Source organism: Sphaerodactylus townsendi, linkage group LG05 (assembly GCF_021028975.2).
Source record: "Sphaerodactylus townsendi isolate TG3544 linkage group LG05, MPM_Stown_v2.3, whole genome shotgun sequence".
In the NCBI taxonomy this organism is placed as follows: Eukaryota; Metazoa; Chordata; class Lepidosauria; order Squamata; family Sphaerodactylidae; genus Sphaerodactylus; species Sphaerodactylus townsendi.
The window spans coordinates 87,879,856-87,897,881 of NC_059429.1; the positions used below are offsets into that span (position 1 = coordinate 87,879,856).

General features: G+C 41.4%; 1 protein-coding gene across 2 annotated transcripts in view; it reads right to left on the bottom strand.

Annotated features, from left to right (window-relative positions):
* The window catches only part of SLC26A9 (solute carrier family 26 member 9), a 70,030-nt gene that overhangs the window by 32,869 nt on the left and 19,135 nt on the right, over nt 1-18,026 (bottom strand). The window contains exons 2-7 of one of the 2 annotated variants that reach the window (XM_048496942.1): nt 15,097-15,231; nt 8,220-8,359; nt 7,386-7,496; nt 6,446-6,621; nt 3,723-3,887; nt 2,466-2,618 (exon numbers count right to left, since the gene is read on the bottom strand). In XM_048496942.1, coding sequence (XP_048352899.1) covers nt 2,466-2,618; nt 3,723-3,887; nt 6,446-6,621; nt 7,386-7,496; nt 8,220-8,359; nt 15,097-15,221 — 870 coding nt within the window. In that variant the 5' untranslated portion in view covers nt 15,222-15,231. Of the gene's footprint in view, nt 1-2,465; nt 2,619-3,722; nt 3,888-6,445; nt 6,622-7,385; nt 7,497-8,219; nt 8,360-15,096; nt 15,232-18,026 lie in introns of those variants that run through there. The other variant, XM_048496944.1, reaches the window with a different exon arrangement.

Sequence of the window (18,026 nt, forward strand, 5' to 3'; positions counted from 1 at the left end):
GGGTAAAGCCACATAAAACCCAGAAGTGATGTCATATCTTTCAAGGAATTGCTAGAAACTCTCAAAAATGGTAATGACAGCATCAACCAGTCCTTTATAGTTTTCTGCTGTGTATTTCATGGATCCAACATCTCTTGCATATTTTTCTTTTGAAACTAGAGCTGATTCTGCCTCTTGTGCTATCCTGCATTCTCTGCCATCATTTACAAAAGCAAGTGTAAGATGTTCCCAGGTTAGAACAAGCAAAGCTGGGAGTGATTGCAAATTGAAACCAAAGACGTCTGCCCAAATCTTAGCATTTCCCACAGCTATAATTACACAAACACTCCCTGGGTGTCAGCACGTACTTTGGCCTCTTGCCTCTCTAGTTATCTGAGATACATAGGCATCTTACTACGACTTCCTGTCTCATCACATTACACTGCTTTGGGATACAAGTGCTCCCTCTGAGGTTGTTTTCACCAAGATGTTGGAATATGGTCAAGGCAACCAGTGCATTTTTCTAAATAACTTCAGTTGACCTGGACCTCTGCTATGCTGGATACTGCTGAGAGGGCAAACATATTAGAGGCAGGTTGAAACTGGAGTGAGCATCAGCAATTATTTGTCAGCTTCCAAACAACCAACTTCTCGTTGCTTTTGATGTCTAACTTCAGCATGGTCAGTTTGTCACTGGCAGGTATGTGACAGAGGATGCAGGTCTTAAAATGTGCTCTAGCACAGGGGTGTCCAACTCTGGCACCCCAGATGTTCATGGACTAGCATTCCCATCAGTCCCTGCCAGCATGGCCAATTGGCAGGGGCTGATGGGAATGGTAATCCATGAACTTTGAGTTGAACACCCCTGCTCTAGCACATAGCTAGCCCAGTGGAGGCAATAGTTTGGCTGTTTCAGTTCATTTGAATTTCTCCCCTTTTATTCACTTCAAGCAATTAAAGAACTGCTGGAGTGGCTAGAGAGGCCTTGTGCTGATCCTTCTCCGAATACACAGGTCTGTTTCATCATGAATACTACTACAGATCAGCACAAATTTCAGCCTGTCCTTCTTGTTTTCTTCTCTGTGCCTCTTCTGTTTTAGTTTTCAGCAAAGGTTATACTTCTCCCAGGAACTGACCATTGGAGCTTTGACTGTTGAAAATTCATACCCTGAAAATCTTGTTGGTCCCTAAGGTACTATTGGACTCAAACCTAACTTCTCTCAGCAATTTCCTTTTTGCTCCTTTGTTATAAGCTAATTAATTACTTCCTGTTATCTTGGTAGAGTCTCTCAGATTACTCATGTATTAATGGATAATTCTCTATTTTTGTGGCCAACAGGATGTTAAGTACTACTTTTTATTCCATATTCAGCTGAAGTCACTCCTTATCCCCACAACAATGCTGATAACTGCAATAGCTTAATAGTGCAACAAACAAAGAGCAATGGTTTTGACTATTTACAAACTGAAAAAGCTCTCTATCCCTGAAAAAAGAACTGAAAATTTACAACTGATTCATAAATTTGAGAGAACCACCAGAGAAACAGAAATTAATTAACTAAGCAGGAAGAAGAATGAAGGAAGGAAGGAAAATTTAAAGGGATAGTGGCCCTAAGAAACTTCAGTAGTGATTTGACTATCTGTACTGGCAAGTACAGTATTGCAGCTGCACTTAGTTCTGAAAAAAGAGAAAAATCACACTGAAAACACTAGAATGCAATAAACTGCAATCATGAGAATTGTGTATTAAATGGAATGAACAATAATGGGAATCCCAAACTAGTGCAGATCTGCCTATAGTTCTCTCTGGTGGCATTGTCCCAGCAACCTAACTATTGTTAGTCAGAGGGGAGCGGGTGAAGGGGATCTTGGAAGCAGTGCAGGCCCATGCTGATATGTTTGCCCACCCCATCAGTATAAGTTGCACCACTGCCGGTAGAGAGGGCAAACAGGGCAGCAAACAGGTGTCACATAGCTCTATGGCACCTGACCCAGAAGAGGCTGCCTCCTCCAGAGCCGCACTGGGATAACTGAGAACGCTGGCACTACTGGAGATGGACTAGGGTCATTCCCAAGGGTGGAGCTGAAGTTCAGGCAACTTCCTTCAGACTTTCAGCCTGGGAACACCCCCCTCCATGGCTGTAGACTTATGCTTTGGGAAATTGTGGTGTAAGTCTGTTTGGCCTATGGAACTATTTGAGTGGCAAGAGGGTTTTGGGATTTCCCTCCTTCTTGCATTGCCTGAAAGCCTTCTGGAGGCTGCGTGATGCCACCTTTGCAGTGCTGACCTTGGCTGCCACGGAACCCACCCCCACCGTCTGCAGTCTGCAGTCGGCATTACAGTACCAATAAAAGCACTGCTTGGGTAAGAATGTTTGGTTCCTCTGCCACACATTTATTGAAGAGTCTATACCTCTTATCAGTACATCTAAGAGGCTCAAGGGTTTAGAAAATTGGAAGAAGGAGAGATTTCAGGAACTACTTACTATAATGATTTCCATGGGGATAGGAACTCGAATCTTTTTCATGTATTTCATATTCAGCTCTTTCACAATAATCAGGAGCACAATGCTGACCAAGGCAAACACCAGGGAGGCCACGTTGGTCTTAGGCAAGCTTTTGCAAATATCGATAAACGTCTTAAAGAAAGAAGACGAGAAAAGGGTTAGAGCAAGAGAAAGATCAGTAAACAACAGTACAGAAATGCCATGCTGTGTGTTGTGTTCTTCCAAAGATGGTACCTGAGTAGACTATTTAGCCTAATAACCCATAGTTCACAAAACCCAGCACCCAAAGCAGCAACAAGAAGGCCCAGTCTAACAGTACCCAACTTTGAATTAATTATAGGATCAGTAAGTAGGTCTTGACCAGACAGGATGCATTTAGTCCAGCTTGTCATTTCCAACAGTGGTGTTCAACTCAGACTTCAGAGAAACATTCAGGAGGTTCACAACAGGCAACGGTGATGTCATAACTCCAAAATGGCTTATTCTGCTAATACCTTAATTAAATCTTCATAGAAATTAGAGCTATTCTCCATTACTTGTCTCTCTTTCCTACTATCACAGAACTCTGCAAGATCTCACCTACTTTTATGAACAGTTTAAATGAGATATGTCTTCCTTCTCCCATCATGCTCATGGTACTGAGGAAAAGTACAAGTACTAAAATTCAGCCTTTACAGGAGCACTTGGAGCGACTGCATTTTCTTGTTTAATATCTGTTTTCTTAACCTTATTCAATCTAGTAGGATGGAAATAAACTCCTTTTTTGCATAAATAGTTGATAACCTTTAATTTGTTTGTGTTTCGTGGCAAGGAGGAGAGCAGTGCTTCCAATCATTTTAAACCACTCATTTCCGTTTTAACAATGTTCACCACATTTATATAGCAAGCCAGCTTTTCTGGGTCTTGATCTGTGTTCATTTAGCTGGAGGAGAAATTTTGTAATATGTGTCCAGATTTATTTGCATTTTGCTGTATCATAGATAATGCTAGGAAAAGTTGAAGGCAGCAGGAAAAAAAGGAAGACCCATCATAAGACGGATTGATTCTGCAAAGGAAGCCACGGCCCTCACTCTGCAAGATGGAAGCAAGGCTGTTAACAATAGGACATTTTGGAGAACATTAATTCACAGGGTTGCCTTAAGTCAGAAGCAATTTGATGGCACATAACAGACACACATATCATAAACAGGTGGTGTCTGGGAGGAAATAATATCTGTCCCCTGAGAGCTCACTCACATAGACGATGGCCAGGGGCCCTGTGTAGGATGGAATTGTGACGCCAAAGATGTACTTGAGCACTGAGATGAGGATCTGTAGGCCAGCTGCTGTCATGAAGCCCCTGATGAAGGATTCAGAAAGGTAGATAGCGACAAAACCAAACTGCACAAATCCCAGGCATATCTGCAGACAGAAATACAAGTCACATGGACCTGTGAGTGTGGCCTCTCCTAGGCACATCCTGCTTTTTGTACACCAAAACAATCTGCTCTGTAGAAATGAATATTATAACTGTTCCCAAAGGAATTTTCCCCAGTGTAGGAGTATGGCACAAAGCCCGATGCATACAATTCCTCCCTCTTGCTGTTTGTAGGATGAGAGAAGAGCAGATGAAGCAGGGCAGAGATATTTCTGGGATGCACAGGTGTTTAACTGTGGTTTAATCCCAGGAAATAACATGCCTGCTAACTCTGGCACTTTCTTGGAAGCATTAGAAAAATTCCACATATTATGTGACAAATGTGGAAGGTGCAGGAAGGTTCACCTGGACAGGAAGGGTCAAGGGAGGACATACAGCAATGGTGACCATGAAGTTTGGAAAATTAGAGGGAGAAGAGAACAGCAGTGGAATGGCAGAGAGAGGAGACAACAAAGAGACCAAGACAATAAGAGGAAAACCAGAACTGTTTCTAATAACCTGATAGTTAAGAAATTACATTTGTGGAGTGCTGAAAGGCAAACCCTGAGCTGTGTGAGACCAAACAGGCTTGAAGAGAAGGGTAGACAAGTAGCTTTCCATATGAAGTCATCACGGGCACAACACAACCTTATGATACCCTGGCAACACTGCAACACTATTAGGACTCTGACACAGACATATAAACTCTGTGTTCACATGTTGTTTTTGGAAAGGAACAAAGACAAGCAATTGGGCCATCATGTGAAATTTTCTTGGTCTTATAAAATTGTGGTTCTTTTTTAAACATCCTTGTTTTCTTGGGTTTGTGAATGTTTGCTCAAAATCACTGGACAAAAAAACTGCCAAATGCTTGTACATGCCACACAGCATGGAACACCAGTGTTTCATGAAATAAACCCATGAATGACACAGATGAATGAACATGTTCATGGAGGATAGGTCTATCAGTGCCTACTAGCCATCATGACTAAGGGGAACTTCCACATTCAGAGGCAGTAACCCTCAGAATACCAGTGCCAGGAGGCAACACTAATGGGAGGCCTCAGTCTCTATGCCCTGTTGTTGGCCCTCCAGAGTAACTAGGTGACCACTATGTGAGACAGGATGCTAGACTAAGACAGATCACTGTCTGATCCAGCAGGGGTCATCTTACATTCTTATCTTTTAGTATCTTAGACACCTGATGTGATCAGGATTCCCAGAAGTGTGCACATGGGCATTTCAATACAAATACATGCATGTATTTCTTCCACATTTTATGAGTTTGCTTCAGCAAGCACTGATGTAATAACAGAACAGTGTTAAATGTAGCTGCCTTGTTTAATACACCAAGGCTGCATTTAGCACAAACCAGCCAGAATTTGTTCATGACAAACACAACCCTGTTTGTATTGTTGTGTTAGCATGATTCTTGTTTCCTCACCAGGATGTATAAAAGTGGGTATATATTAAAACTGTATGATTCTAAACCAGGAGTAAGCCATGTGTTACATGTCTGGTTATTTGGAAATACATGTGCCCCAATTTGATAAGTTATATGCATTTTGGTGTGATGAAGAATTTAGTTAGATTGAAGATTTCTGCCATTGTAGCATAATTTTGCAGGGAGGAGGGTGGAAGCAGTCCAATAATGAGCAATGCTCTCCACGAACAACTTAAAGTTGAATTCACCAACTAACTCTTAGTCTGATTCTCAAACCAGCACCAAATATGGTGGACACAAAAATCCATCTGTTCCTCATTCTCTAACAGCAATGAAAATTCACTCTATAACTATGAATGTGGCATTACACATATATAATTTTTCCCACTGCACTATGCTCCCTGGCAGTACAGTCCTAATCAGAGTTAGACCTTTCTAAGTCCACTGGAGTCAATGAGCTTAGACGAATGTAACTTCATTTAACATGGTACTGCAGATGGCTAAAAAAGTGCTAGGAGCACAAATTGCAGGATTCTGAGCTTTGCTTGTTAGTGAAGAATTTGGACCTAATTTTCCTCTCATCTTAGACAAACATTAATATTTTGGCCTCATAATTAGTTGATAGTTTCATACCTTCACAAAGAAACAAATAATATGCAATGCCAAACAACTGTTTAAAAAGAAAATGGATGAATGTATTGTCGAAGGCTTCACGGTCGGAATCACTGGGGTGCTGTGTGGTTTCCGGGCTGTACGGCCATGTTCTAGCAGCATTCTCTCCTGACGTTTCGCCTGCATTTGTGGCTGGCATCTTCAGAGGATCTGAAGATGCAGATCCTCTGAAGATGCCAGCCACAGATGCAGGCGAAATGTCAGGAGAGAATGCTGCTAGAACACGGCCATACAGCCCAGAAACCACACAGCACCCCAAAATGGATGAAGATCCCCAACAGCCCCCCCAAACCTTACTGATCAATGAACTGTTTAGAAATAGATTCAGTTGTTCAAAATGCTGGTACAGTCTTCCCTTTTCACTTCTCATCAGTACTGCATAGAGGTGGCTAAGTATGCAAGACCACTTGAATATTCTATAGCCTTCTATATACATGGCATTCTGACCTGTATTATGGCTGTCAAACAAGCCAATGTTGCAGAGATCTCCAGTCTGGCTGCTTCCATGGCTGTGTGGTTTATCTCTAACTTCTTAGTGGTTGAATTAAAGTACTGGAATTCATGATCAGGAGCCAGTTCATGGCAGACATTCCCCACAATAATACTGATAACTGCAAAAGTCCCTGCAACACAATAAAAAAAATTGGCTTCCATTAATGCAGAGCACCTTCTCATGTGTGCTAAGACAGAATGGCTGATGACTATGAGTGGTGTCAGCAGGAGACTCTCCTGATGATACCTCCCAGGTTTGGTGAAGCTTGGTTCAGGGGGTCCAAAGATATGGACCCTCAAAAGGGTAGACCCATCTACTATTAGCTCCCATTGGAAACAATGGGGGCACCCCCTTTGGGGGTCCATAACTTTGAACCCCCTAAACCAAACTTCACCAAACTTGGGTGGTATCATCATTAGTGTCACCTGACGATGCTAGCCTAAAAATGCGCCCCTTGCAGGCCAAAAACCTAAAAAACACTTTAAAATACAAAAAACACAAACAGGGGGCGGAGCTTCAGACATGCAATGGCGGGTTTGAACCCGAGCACACCCCCTTACCTACGTCCTTGCTGAGGACTATGAATCTGAATAGATCAACAGCCCAGGCTGCAATATCTAGGCACTTATTTATCTCTGCATATTGTATAGATGACATCCATTTGCAACAAGTGACAGCTAATTTGAAGGACAAATTCATTAACAGGCCACAGTGTTCCCCCAGTCTCTTAATGGTTCAGTGGGCTTTTCAATTATCTCATTAATCAGAATGGACACCAACTCCAAAGGAGTGTGTGTGAGAAACACCAGATGAAAGCTGGTGTAGGTACAGATAATACTTTCAGCTTTTGTATGTGTATGCAATGTATTCATGGAAGTGGGAAATGGACCATACCTGGAACCATCTGATGCACACCACCTAGCAAAAAATATGTTATCAGGGGGAAGAATGAAGAGTAGAGCCCATTGATGGGAGGTAAATTGGCCAGCAGAGCAAAAGCCATGCCTAAAAAATACAAATGAAAAGCTAGTCAGATCTTACATCTTAAAACTTGGTTAATTATCTTTTTTCTTTATTATGCAAATAAATTGGCAGTAACTATGATCCTGGGTCTTCTGGTGGCCCACATTTAGAAAGAGTTTTATTTCTAGTGCATACATTGCACTAAGTTTAACAGGCACCATTAATCTACCAGAGGGGTTTGGTGACATCTTCTGCAGAGAAAGAGCATGGAATGGTGTCATGCGGATGATAGAAATAATACTTACAAACATGCCCAACAACCTACGATTAATATTTTAAGGAACCAAAAGTTAGGACTAACTGGTAAACACCCCTTTACACACTACCATAGTTTACACAAAGATTTCACAACAAACTAACATTAAGCCAAGATGTACAGAATTCCAGTATGTTGCTGGGTGTCTTGCATATCGTTTCCTCCTCACGTGGAAAATCCTGGTTAGAAACCAACTCTACCTGTCTGGTTTATGGAGGGGAAAATGACTTTGATTAATGTGCATGCCGGTATTGGTATGTTAGGAATCTACATGAAAAAGTAGTCCTTAACTCACTGGGATGATGAAGTACCCTAAAGAACAGTGGAAGATCCAATTACTAGAAGGCAGGCATGAGGATAAGCCAAGTAACAAGCTGGGTTCATGCACATTTATTTTATGTATTTACATCCTGATTTTTTACAATATGGACATAGCAAAGTTATCACACCTTGAGGCACTTGAATAGTTCCAGCACTGACACCACCAAGAACATCAGGCAGTATGTAATCTTTGATTTTGTATTTTGGGAGCCATAGGAGGATGGGAAATAAGCTGTACGTTATAAGCTTGAGTCTGGATGGTGAACATCTAGAGAAGGAAGAGAATGCAGACATGGAATTAGAATCAGGAAGCACTGACATTGGGTTTTTGAGGTAAATTAAAAAAAGTTGAGTCACCTATTCTTAGAGCAGCCAGAGCAAAGAACCTTTTTCAGTAATGTGGGACACCTGCTCATAAGAAACCAACAGCCCATAAATTCACATCTGCAGCTTAGTCCTGCTCATGCCTACTTAGAAGTAAGTCAGATGGTGTTCAAAGGGACTTACTCCCCATAAGTCCTCAGGGTGTTACAATCTTAAGTACTTAGTCTAATCCTATGCACATTCATGCAATGGGAGCCCCTTCTCTCCTCCTATAACTGTGTATATGATTACAATCCAGTGATTCTAATCTACCTCACACTGACTGGAAAAGGACAGAATACCAACCAAATCCCCTTTGTCACCATAACTTCCAAGTTACAATTATGCCATCGTAACTCTGTAGAAAGGAATACATTGCCAGATGTGGGGATCAGAAGAACAGCCAGTTTTGTTCCCCAAGTTTTGGCAAATTTACTAGCATAAAATAAAAACCGCAAAACTGCTGTTGTATCTTATTGAATCTCTGCTTGAGATAATGAAGATTCATGACCCATATCCCCTTCTCTCCCCTGCTCCATCACAACAGGGAATAATATACCAGCTCACTCAGAAATTGTCATGGCTCCACAGTAGGAATCTATGAATCCCAGAAAGAGAACACAGCTCACATATAACAACTGGGACTGTGAATGAATATTTTACACATTGCCTTTCAACCTAGATTTCCAAAATGGAAATATTCCAAGTACTTGTACTGCTGGCCAAACAGTTATCTCTGCATATACTTCCTTGTAGAATAGGCATCATGAAGTCCAACAAACCTGAATGACCAAGAGAGCAACTTCAACCTTTCTGCAATGGTTGTGAAAGTACTGTTTTGATAGCAAAATATTCTCCTGTAGCAGATGATCTCCCAGGTGGAGACATCAGTACCAGGTGAACATACTCTCAGTGAGAAAGTGGGGAGTAGGGTAGAATCAGAATCAGTGGGACAACCAGTAAAGGTCTTTCTCAGTTACTCATTCATTACTCAATGCTATCACCATGGTTTCATAGCCAGACAAGCAGCCATTCAACATGCACAAAGGCAAAAAACAGTTTCTTATTTTCAACTCTCCCCCCAGGTCTGCATAGAGTGGGGAACCATTTTGTCCTAGCAGAACTCTTGTGCTACCAACAGTCGAGTAACAGGTGCAGCAGTACCCAGAAGTAGCCAAGAGAGCTCTTTCTTTGCTCTGCTTTTTCTTCATTTCAGTTTTTTTCAAAATAAACAAAAATTAAACAAGGGCCCAAGCAATTCTCCAGCACCATATTCAGTAAAGCTGACTGGCTGCATTTTGCCCAGTCTAGCAACTGAAGTACCAGCAGTGATAGCATCCAACAACTCACTGTCCCTCTTGGTTATTGGTAGTATGCAAAACCATGCAACTGGGCTGCATACAGATGTAGACAGATAACAAGATCTAGCAAAAAATAACCAGTAACTACCAGCAGTCAACCAATGTAACATGAGAGGGCGTCGCTCTAATTGGAAATGAACCCAGCAGTTACGGCCCAACTGAAGTAAAGGTTCTTACCTCACTCACTATGGCTATAGGTGCTAAATTACACTGGCGCGGTTGTCCATGCTTAGGGTTGGGAAGGGGTCTGTCATAGTCTTGGCAGCTGTGAGACTATAACAGCTGAGGGGTTAATGCTGGTATGTGGAGGGAGGGGACTATAACAGCTTCCTTCTGTGTACCTGAGGGGTTAATGTTGGTATGTGGAGGGGGGAATTCTATTTCTGATTTGCTTTCCCATCTAAAATGGCTGTTTCTAGATTGATGCCCAAAATGTGGACTTTTTCTTAAGGAGACTGCATTTGTCTCTCTTCTTGGGGTAGAATGTGACCCCCAATATTATTTCTTCTGGTGCAGTGTATTTGCTCTCTAAGAAATTAGCATGTTTAAACTTGCTACTGTAGCTTCAGTTTCTTGTTCAAGCTTTCCTCACCCCCATTCTCTCTATGTGACACCAATACTAAAATGTTATTAGCACTGGCTGTGTGGAACCTTTGGATCTGTAGTAAGACTTGACTCCTTCCCCTGGAGGCATGTTTTCTTTGTGTAAACCATTGGGTGATGATGGCAATAGGCTGATTGTTATGATTGGCAGCCCTCCTAGCCACTTGGCAATGAATCCAGGGTGACAAATGTGATTGACAGTCTTCCAGTCTCTGAGTGGTCCTAGTTTTTCCCTGGTTATAAAGTGGCTGTTTGTAAGCTACTGATTCTTAGGCTGCCTGAGGGTATTGGAAGCACTGGTGCTTGTGCTGCATGTTAGCTGATGCCCTCTTCTCTCATGATGAACTAGAATAAAATCTTATTTTATTGGCTTACAGGCTGCCTTTCCCTGCAAGCGGGCTTATGGTGACTTACATCAGTCAAATCATAATTTTAACAACATAATTTCCATACAATGCAATATCCCAGCACCTTCTATACTAACAAATCAACCAGAGAGGGAATTATTAGTAAATGGCAATAAGATATAACAATAAGCTATAAACAAGATTTAAAAAACAATCAATTAAAAGAGAACAGAAAAGGGAGGCCAGCTAGTTGAATACTGTTGCAGCCCTCAACCATAGGCCTGGAGGAACAGCTCCATATTACAGGCCCTGCAAAACTATTAACAGGGCCAGCAGGATCTGGATCTTAATTGACAGAGTGTTCCACCAGGTCAGGGCCAGAACCAAAAAAGTCCTGGCCCCGATTGAGGACAGCTGGGCAGTTCTTGGGTCAGGGACCACCAGTAAGTTGTTATAGGCCAAATGAAGGGCCCTTTGGCGAGCATATTGTGAGAGGCGATCCTGAAGACACGAAGGTCCCAGACTTTTTAGGGCTTTGAAGGTTAATATCACTGGATCTGATACTCTACCTGGAACTGCTGGAGGACTGGTTGAATATGCAACCACTATGGTGTCTCGGTAAGGATCCAGGCAGCTGCATTTTGAACCAGATTAAGTTTCCAGAGCAGTGTCAAAGGCAGCCCTGCATAGTGCAAGTTACAGAAGTCTAGTCTGGAGGTGACCATTGCATGGATCTCTGTGACAAAGTCAGAAGAAGACAGGTAGGGTGTTGGTTGCCTAGCCTGGCACTGATGGAAAAAATGCCAGCCTGGCAACATTTGTGAACTGTGCTGCTATCAACAAGGGGGCATCCAAGATCAGCTCCAAACTCCTGACATCCTGCACTGATGTTAACTGCACACTGTCACGAGTTAGGAGCTGGCTACCTTCTCACCTTTGCTTTGTGAGTCTAGCTGTTTTCCCTGACAAAGTGGTTGTTCTGTTCCTATCTGGGCTGTCAGTAAACTGGAATCCTTGTCTGCATATATTAGTTGCTTGGCTGTGGTGTTAACAGTGCTGGACGAGATGACAGGGCTCTTCTTGGTACTATGCTTGGAGTTGTGACTCGTATGGAAGAAAGTTTCATGGATTATTATTGTTGTTGTTGTTTGTTCGTTTGTTGTTTGTTTGTTTGTGTTTGTTTTATATACCGCCCACCCCCGAAGGATGGCAGTAGAATTGAAAGTGGCTATCTTTGTTGCTGAATTGCAACTTTCCTTCAAACTACTTTTGATCTTGCTACTGGGAGAATGCAATCCAGTGTAAATCCCAGTACAGATGTGGTCAAAGGGCTGCTCTGCCCTATGTATGAGCTTTAGTGTACCAAACCTTGTTCTCACAATACTTGAGCACAACCTTGTTCTCACAATACTTGAGCACAATTTTGAGGAAATGAGGTTATCATGGAATGCTTCTACTATGGGCCCAAGCCAGTATATCTCTGTCCCCTTTTTGGAACTTTGTGATGGCACATCAATCAATAACTGAAACCACCGCCTCACAAAATCATGGGACCAAGGCATCCCTGATTGAAAAAAAATAAGCATCCCTCACCACCAGTTTGTGTAAATCACTACTGCTTTCACAGTTTGCAGGCATGCTGTCCAGTTTGGCATGAAGGCTTCAGTCTCAACTTATATGGAACAGATTCCATATAAAATTGTCTCTACTATCCACTCATACAGTGGATATGGCGTATGATATGGTTACTGATGTGGTTTATGCCAGACAAGATGTTATGCATTTGCAAGAGGTGACAATGACTAATTCTTTTAGTGCTACCTGGCATTAATATATCTGATATATTGGTTGTTGGGTGAAGTTTCCTTGAAACTAAGTGACTATAATTTTTCTACCTTAGCTGGCACTGTTCTGAGCACCTGTGAAGGTACATAGGGAACAATGCTGCCTTTGGCATGCTTCCACAGCTCTTCTCTCTTAAGAGACCATTCAGTCATGTTCGGTGCCACCCAAATCTAAAGTCAACATGAGAACTGCTGTGAAGCCCAAATGTGTCCAGTTTACTTACTTAATGCATGCTTGGCTATGCCTTCAAGATGCCGACATCTAGAGAATAAGTACGTTAAATAGCTGTCCCCATTAGTCACATAGTGCAATAAAAACACTTACTCCTGAGAACACTAATGTTCTACCTGTGCCTAACGCATAGTTGCTTGTTTTTCTGTGTTTGTATTTGTGTGCACATTTTAAACTAGTAACGTCAAATATCTCGATACTCCTTGTGGGCTACAAAATAGGGAAACTCAAGCAGTAACTCTGGAAACTACAAATCTGGCCATGTGAATGGCCTGCTCCACAATAAGACTCCCCTGTGTAAAATGAAGACTGAATTAAGCATCTGACTATGTTGTATGGCAGGGCCATTACAGGGTGTAATTATTGCACCATTGTACTGAGAATGTGTCCCATCAGGTAGGGTTGGTTTATAACTAAGTGGTACAGTATGTGTTTGGCAACAAGAAGGTCCTGGGTTCCATCTCCAGCAACTCCATTTTGAAAAAGATCCAGCAGTAGGTGTTATGAAAGACCTCTGCTGGAGACATTGGAAAGCTGCACCCCTTCAAAGTAGACAATACTGGCCTCAATAGACCAAACATCTGACCCTCAGTTTAAGGCTGCTTCTCACACTCATGTGACAGAGGAACTGACCAAGTTCAAAAATGTGGTGAAATTTAAAACACTGATGCCTTTCCCACAACATTGTCCTTTATTTTAACTACATCACATCATGGAGTGGGAAGTTAACAGAACAGGAAAAGGGCTGTTCAGTGTGTGTCTGCAGAGAAGTCTCAAAGGGATTTTAAGGCTCAAGAAGCACATTGCTTTCACACACAACTCACACATACTCCATGAGATATTTCAATCATTCTATATTTTAATGTTTGATTAAGAAGTCTTTATTCTGGCATTTTAAAAACTCAGTCCTCAACATTCCTCCTCTTCTCCTTTCTTTGCCTCAAGTATCTAATCTTTTATTTAGATTGTAAGCCTAAGGCCAGTGCCTGCGTCCTTTATTTTAGTCCATGGACTGTACCCCATTTCTTTAAGCATTCTATCAATAATAAAGAAGAAATGACATGCTATTCAGGGAGAACTATTGTGCAGGGTGTATTGTTGCAGCTATTTTAATCCTTCTTAAGAACCGTTATAATTTTTTATTGTGCCCCACCTAACAAGGAGGTATTATAGCTTGTGGCAGAGGACACTAGGTAAAGAATATCACTGGATAAAATGAACCTAAATTTGCTTTGAATACAGGATCAACAACTGGATTTTTAATCACAGTGAATGTTTGTGTTCAGGTAACATTTTAAAATTTAGTTTATCCTTTCGCTATTACCTTATTCTTTTAAAAACATTACTAAAGAACTTCTTTTGTTAATGCAAAGACTGAGTCAGATTCCTTAAAAGGTATTTATCAGCATTACAGTTCTTTTCTTCCAGAAAAAAAAAGTTTTTCCAAGTACAGCAATACCAGCTAAATAAAAGGTGAGGATAGCCACGAATTAATAAACCTGTTCCTTTATTTGTCTAAGTACAACCAGATCCCCAAGAATGTTTCCTCCTCTGATTTCCAGCATTTTGGTCTTCTCCTTTCTCCACAATTTGCAATTCTAATCTCTCTCCTGGCTTTGGCAGTGGAAACAGTCTAGCACATTACTGAATTATTAGGAATAGTTCATTGGCTTCGCTTTATTACTTCCTAGGCCATCAGGAAAAAAACTTAGTTTATGACCAGTGATGTTTGAATGTCCAGCATTTGTTGATTGTGCCTGGGCTGCAAATTCAGTTGGAGACTTTTGTTGGAAAATACCTCTTCCCAGGTTTATTGGATCAATGCACCTTTCTAAGGCCATTGAAGCAAGTGGGCTTAGAACTGTGTAACTCTGCTTAAAATTGCACTCTAAATTCATGTTTGCACCTTGATTTGTGTGCGTAAAGTGCCATAAAATCACAGCCAACTTATAGCATCTCCTGACAGGATTTTCAAGGCAAACGATTAAGCAAAGGTGGTTTACTGTACTATTGCCTTCTTCTGCTGAATTTTCCTTGAAGGTCTCCTTTCCAAGCACCGACTCAACTTAGGTCAGGCTACATTATACCATTTTACATCACACCTTGATTTACACAAATCTAACTCTGAGTCAAATTGGACTGGCAGTATCTCATTGTGAGCTTCTAATGGACTGTCTACCAAAAACAGCCAGCCTCTTTAAAAAATCCACTATGTATGATTATTTTTGAACAAAATTCTATAGCATTCTACATACCTGAAAAGATTTTTTATTTTCTCTCCAAGAGGGTAACTTCTACTTTTCCTTTCAAATTCTTCATCAAAGTCATTGATAGAATAAGCAGGGCGGTTGATGACATAACGCGGTCGGGGTTCATTCATCCTTGCCTTACTAAATTCAAAAATAAATGGAATGAAACCACAGTGAGAAGCCAGCACCACCAGGCCTTCAATAAGACAGGCAACTCATTTTATCCTTCAGTCTAATAAGCCAATTTTTTCTTCCCAAAGCCCCACCCCTTTGCCTTTCCTAAGCAGCCTGTAGAAGGAAAGGCTGGACCAGTCTTGAGATTTCATCATGGCCTGATAGCAGGCTGCACAGATTTTAAAAAAATAAATTACTTCGTAATGGTGTGGGATGAAGCATGAGATGAAGAAACGTGCACATGGCCAGGTGTCAGGAAGTAGCATATTGTAATAATTGCTCTGGCACTTTACTGCTATTTAGCCTTGGGTATGTCACTTGGCCTTTCTCTGCCTTGGTTTCACCATGGGGTTAGTTTAGTGTATGCTGCAAGGGTGAATCAGTATGCTGCTGTCAAGTACTGTACAGTGATAAACTCCAGGTACAGCACTACAAAATACTGTGTTGTGGTAAAACCACCCATATTTAGAAATATGCTACAGTGGCTTGTGAACTCTACTCCCGTCCCCTGCCTTTATTGTGAACACTTCGGAACTGCTATCCTGGATTACAGTTACAGCTATGATATACAACTTTACAAATGTGCTGTGGAACTAACAAAGAAATGCAACAATTTGACCTATTTTAATTATAATTGCACCAACTATTCCTGTTCAACCAGTCCTACGCAGTATCAAGGTGTTTCCAGGGGCAGGTAATAAATAAACTCCTCGAGGTAGAAGTATAATATAAACAAAAGGAGAAGGAAACAGAACTTTTGCATGACGTTAAGTCCGGGGGTGGGGTGGGAGAATGTGCAGAAATAGATCACAGTTTTACTATTGTACTTGAACACTTTGATGCCAAGCAAGTTGGCAAAGGAGGAAGATAGGAATTATTTGTAGGAATAGGCAGATTATGAAGCAACACTGAATGTTTTTTATAAGGGTCACATACTTAAAACTGGATCATTTCATGGTATAAACCCATTGGCAAAAGCACTGTGGAGATAAGGTATCAAGGTTATAGTTGCTTTGATCTGAATTAGAATGTGCTAGTTCAGGAATCAAATACTTGTTAGCATCTTGAAGAACTTCAGCGCTAAAATTTAACATGTCCAAAAAGGCACTTATCTTATGTATTGGTTTATATTTTAAAGATTCCATCTTCATACATGAAAGCAAAAAAAGCACCTCATTTTTAGAAAAGTAAACTATAAAAATTCAAAAAATAAAATTAAAGTTAATTAAAACAAAATGGAATTGATAATTCCAGTTTATGCAAATTTAAAGTGCTCAGAAAGGTGTGAAATCACCTGTCAGTTCAGTTGATAAACAGTTCTGAATTAACGTTCTTTTAGCACAGGGGTAGGGAACCTGCAGCTCTCCAGATGTTCAGGAACTACAATTCCCATCAGCCCCTGCCAGCATGGCCAATTGGCCATGCTGACAGAGGCTGATGGGAATTGTAGTTCCTGAACATCTGGAGAGCCGCAGGTTCCCTACCCCTGTTTTAGCACAATGTTGAATTAGCTGAATACAATGAATCGTGAGCCCAACTCCAATTACATTTGTAAGCATCAAAGTGCGATCAACTCCCAACTGACTTATGGAGACCCCAGCAAGGAGCTTATCCAGCAATTGAGAAGCAAAGGATGGTCTGCCCTTGCCTTCCTCTGCAATGTACTCCTTGGTTGTCTCCTATCCAAGTGCTTAGCTTCTGAGATCTGACAGCAGCAGGCTATACCATGCCACCTTTCCTCCTGGGCTCCAGTTACAAAACTGAAATCCCCCCTCTCATTTTCATTGCAACTCACAAAGTTGCCTGCAGTGCTGCCCCTAGGGAACAGGAAACCCCCAGAAATGCAATCTGAGAGTCTGCAGTGATGGGACAGAATCTGTGAAAATCTCCCCCTTTTTTGCCAGAGGAAAATGACCACTAGATACACCTCAGTAATTTGCAAAGAAACAGTAGTTTAAGGGATATTGTAAAAACATCACAGAATGTGGGTTTTGCAGAACCAAATCATACATACATCCAGTTCTAGTTTTGATTATAATGATTGGGACAGGGACTATTTATTTAGATTCATATTTTATATACTTTATATATTTATATAGCATCACCAATGTGTATGATGATCTAGAATACGAGACACCTGGTCCCTACATGGGGGAAATGACATAGGTTTGTCGAAGCCTTTCATGGCCAGATTCAACTGGTTCTGGAGGGTTTTCAGGGCTGTGTGGCCATGGTCTGGAAGATTTTGTTCCTAACATTTTGCCTGCATCTGTGGCTGGCATCTTCAGAGGTGAAGATGCCAGCCACAGATACAGGCAAAACGTTAGGAACAAAATCCACCAGACCATGCCCACACAGCCCAGAAAACCCTCCAGAACCAGTTGACATAGGTTTGCCAATCTCTAGTTGGGGCCTAGAGATCTCTAAGACTTACAACCATTCTCCACATGACAGAGGCCAGATATGCTAGAGAAAATGTCTGCTTTGGGGTGGGGTTGGGGCTTTATGGCAATATCCCTGTTGAGGTTCCTCCTCTTCTACAACCCCTGCTTCCCTAGGATCTACTCCCAAATCTCCAGGAATTTCCCAACATGGAGTTGGCAACCACAGACATAGAGATAATTTAGATGACTTTGGCACTGTAAAACTATTGGCTAAAATAATTTTTCTCTCTTTATCCCAAAACCTGGGAGTACTTTGATAAAATAGCTCACCTTATGACCCCTTTCAAAAAAGTTTTTAACTATCTGCCAGATATATGT